Source organism: Trypanosoma cruzi, genomic scaffold, assembly GCF_000209065.1.
Source record: "Trypanosoma cruzi strain CL Brener 1047053517029 genomic scaffold, whole genome shotgun sequence".
NCBI lineage: Eukaryota > Euglenozoa > Kinetoplastea > Trypanosomatida > Trypanosomatidae > Trypanosoma > Trypanosoma cruzi.
This window is the reverse complement of record NW_001849552.1, coordinates 174,386-177,157: the sequence shown is the minus strand read 5'-3', so window position 1 is coordinate 177,157 and position 2,772 is coordinate 174,386. Positions and strand designations below refer to the sequence as shown.

The window sequence follows — 2,772 nt, the reverse complement described above, 5'->3', positions numbered from 1 at the left end:
AAGTGGTTCAAGAGCCACGGCAAGGTTGTGGTGCGCCGCGGCGAGCAGAGCGGATTCCTCGGGGGCGGATCCAAGATTCTGCATCGCCCGCATTGCACTCTCCACGGCTTCCTCGCACAGTCGCAACTGGGTCTGGACGGCACTTATGTTAAGAAATGCCACAGGCGACTGCTCACCCGTGCACTTCATCGAACGCTGCATGAATGAAAGAGCCTCTGAAAAGTGTCCACGACGTCGCTCCATACAACCGTAGTTATTTAACGTCACCCCCCGAAGATATCGTCGCCGATCATCCGATTCCCGCAGCGGGAAGGAGTCAGCCTCCGTCATTTGCATTCCATAGTCAAACAATACGGAGGCCGTTTCGTAATCGTCTTCCTTAAAGCACTTTACGCCGTACGCGTTCGTCTTTGTTATGAGACGCTCCGCTGCATCGCAGACCTCGTCAATATACATGGGCATCGTGGCGCTCATGGGGCGCTCCTGGCATCGAACTTGCAGTGCCTTCTCCAGCAGTTGAAGACATTCCATGTTCTTCCCAGCTGCCTCGAGTGTCGCGGCCTGAATCTCCATACGCACCGCATCCTGATATGTCTCTTTGCCAGTGAGCCCTGCCGCAGGGTCAAATGAAAAGCCCCGCCGCACTGTCGACACGCTCATTGGGAGAAAAAAAAAAAACTTGTTGTTCCTTTCTTTTCCTTTTCCTTTTCTCTGAACACACGCGCACAGTCCTTAAAGTTGTGGCTAAAGAAAAGCAATAAAAAAAAAAAATGAAAAAATACGGTTCGCGCTGAGAAAACAAGAGGGGTGAGAAGCCACAGAGAGGCCCTAATAAGCAAGGCAAAAAAAAAAAAAAAAACATCGACTGACAGCAGAAGTCGCAATACCATCGCTCATCACTGCCAGCACATATATCCTCTTTTTTTTTCGCCTCATTCTCATGCCCATCTACGCAATTAAACAGACACACGGGCAAAATTAATCAAAAAAGGAGTCCACTCATTCACATACAAAAGAAAAAAAGGGGATTAAGAAAGAGAGAAAGAGAGAGAGACTCCACAGAGGCACTCAATGTACATAAAATCCTGCGGCGCGCTTGGAACGCCAATACTCCCTCGTTCCCTGCCTGTCTGTCTATGTCTCCTTCGCGTCCTATTCTTTCCGTTCACAGGCATTTGTTTGTACCACGCAAGCTGAAATAATAAAGCTCAAATAAAATACAAACACACACAAACACACTGCGTAAACCCCGCATTTCTGACGATCACGTAACTTAGCACCTCGCCTTCTTTGTCTCATTTGCAATTTGAGATATCCGTCATCCCCACCCACAAAAAAAAAAAAAAAAAAAAAAAAAAGGCATGTCGCCAATTAGGTCAAACAAAACCGGAAAAAAACAAAAAAAAAACATCCAAAGTAGATACTTTTCCCAAAAGTGTAAACGTGTGCAGACGCCCCTTCATCAAACAATCCCCTCTTCCTTTTCCCCTTTAAACCCTGTCCCTCTTCCAACGCAAGGGTTATTTTTTCTTTTATTTTGTCCTTCCTTTTTCTACTATTTAATTCATTACCTCTTAATTTTCCTCCTGCAATATCATGGCATTCGTAATGTCTTCATGTGTGAAGGTGCGCTCGCCGCTTTGAAACTCGGCAACAGTTGCGTACAATTCGGGGTCTATCGGTCGCAGCACCCATTTTTGTGTCAACAACCCCTCCACTCCCACAGGCCCACGCGCATGAATCCGGCCGGTGCTGATGCCCACTTCAGCACCAAGCCCAAAGCGATAGCCATCCGCAAAACGTGTTGAGCAGTTGTGAAAAACACAAGCAGAATCCACACGCCTTACAAAGTCACTGGCTGTATCAACATTGGAGGTGAGGATACATTCTGTATGGTGGGAACCATATTTATTGATGTGATCCACGGCGGCATCCATATCCTCCACAACCTCCACCGTTATTTGCTCATCACCGTATTCAGTATGCATGGACACTGCTCCAGCACGCGCAAGGGACGCTGCAATCGCCTTGGGCCCGCCATATATCTTGATTCCAGCTTCCTTCATCTTCTCCACAAGAATTTTCGCATCCCCGTTCTCCACTGTGGCCCGATGAAAGAGCACCGTTTCCGCGGCATTGCACGCAGCTGGGTAATTCAGCTTGGCGTCAATGATGACTTTAGCCGCCATATTCATATCAGCGTCAGGGTGGACATACACGTGACAGATGCCATCGGCGTGTCCGAGGACCGGAATGCTCGTTGACCGTTGAATGTTTCGCACCATCTCATTAGAGCCACGTGGAATCACAAGATCGATAAATCCCTCCAGTTTCAGCAGTTCGTAAACGTCGGCACGACTTGTGACAAGGCTGATGACACCAGAGGGAACTTTCCCCTCCGAGGCCTTCGTCACGGCCTCCACAATCACGGAGTGGATCGCTGCATTGGAGTGTTCGGCCTCTCGACCACCCTTCAGGAGCAAACCGTTGCCAGACGAGAGAGCCAACGCTGCAATCTGTGGCATGCTGTCCGGTCGAGACTCAAAAATGACAAGAAGAACACCGATGGACGCCGTCTCCTTGCAGAGCACGAGATTCTGATCCAACATACGAGCACTAAGCACACGAGCAAGAGGATCCTTGTCCTCCGCAATCGCCTTTATGCCAGACACAACCGTGTCAATTTTGCCATGAGTCAGTTCCAGACGCTTCAGCAGTGAAGGCGCAAGGTTGCTCTCCACCGCCACTCGCAGGTCCACGGCATTGCGTCCA

General features: G+C 49.2%; 2 protein-coding genes across 2 annotated transcripts, besides 2 other annotated features; both read right to left on the bottom strand.

Moving 5' to 3' along the window:
* On the bottom strand, window positions 1–660 carry Tc00.1047053511023.19 (hypothetical protein, conserved; the record flags this gene model as incomplete). The annotated part of the gene is made up of 1 exon (XM_797720.1): window positions 1–660. A coding segment is annotated over one exon (660 nt), but the record flags the coding sequence as incomplete, so codon positions are not given.
* Window positions 1–2,772: a sequence feature (heterozygous, non-Esmeraldo-like haplotype).
* Window positions 1,333–1,358: a microsatellite.
* On the bottom strand, window positions 1,575–2,772 carry Tc00.1047053511023.10 (pyrroline-5-carboxylate synthetase-like protein, putative; the record flags this gene model as incomplete). Its single annotated transcript, XM_797719.1, has 1 exon — window positions 1,575–2,772. A coding segment is annotated over one exon (1,198 nt), but the record flags the coding sequence as incomplete, so codon positions are not given.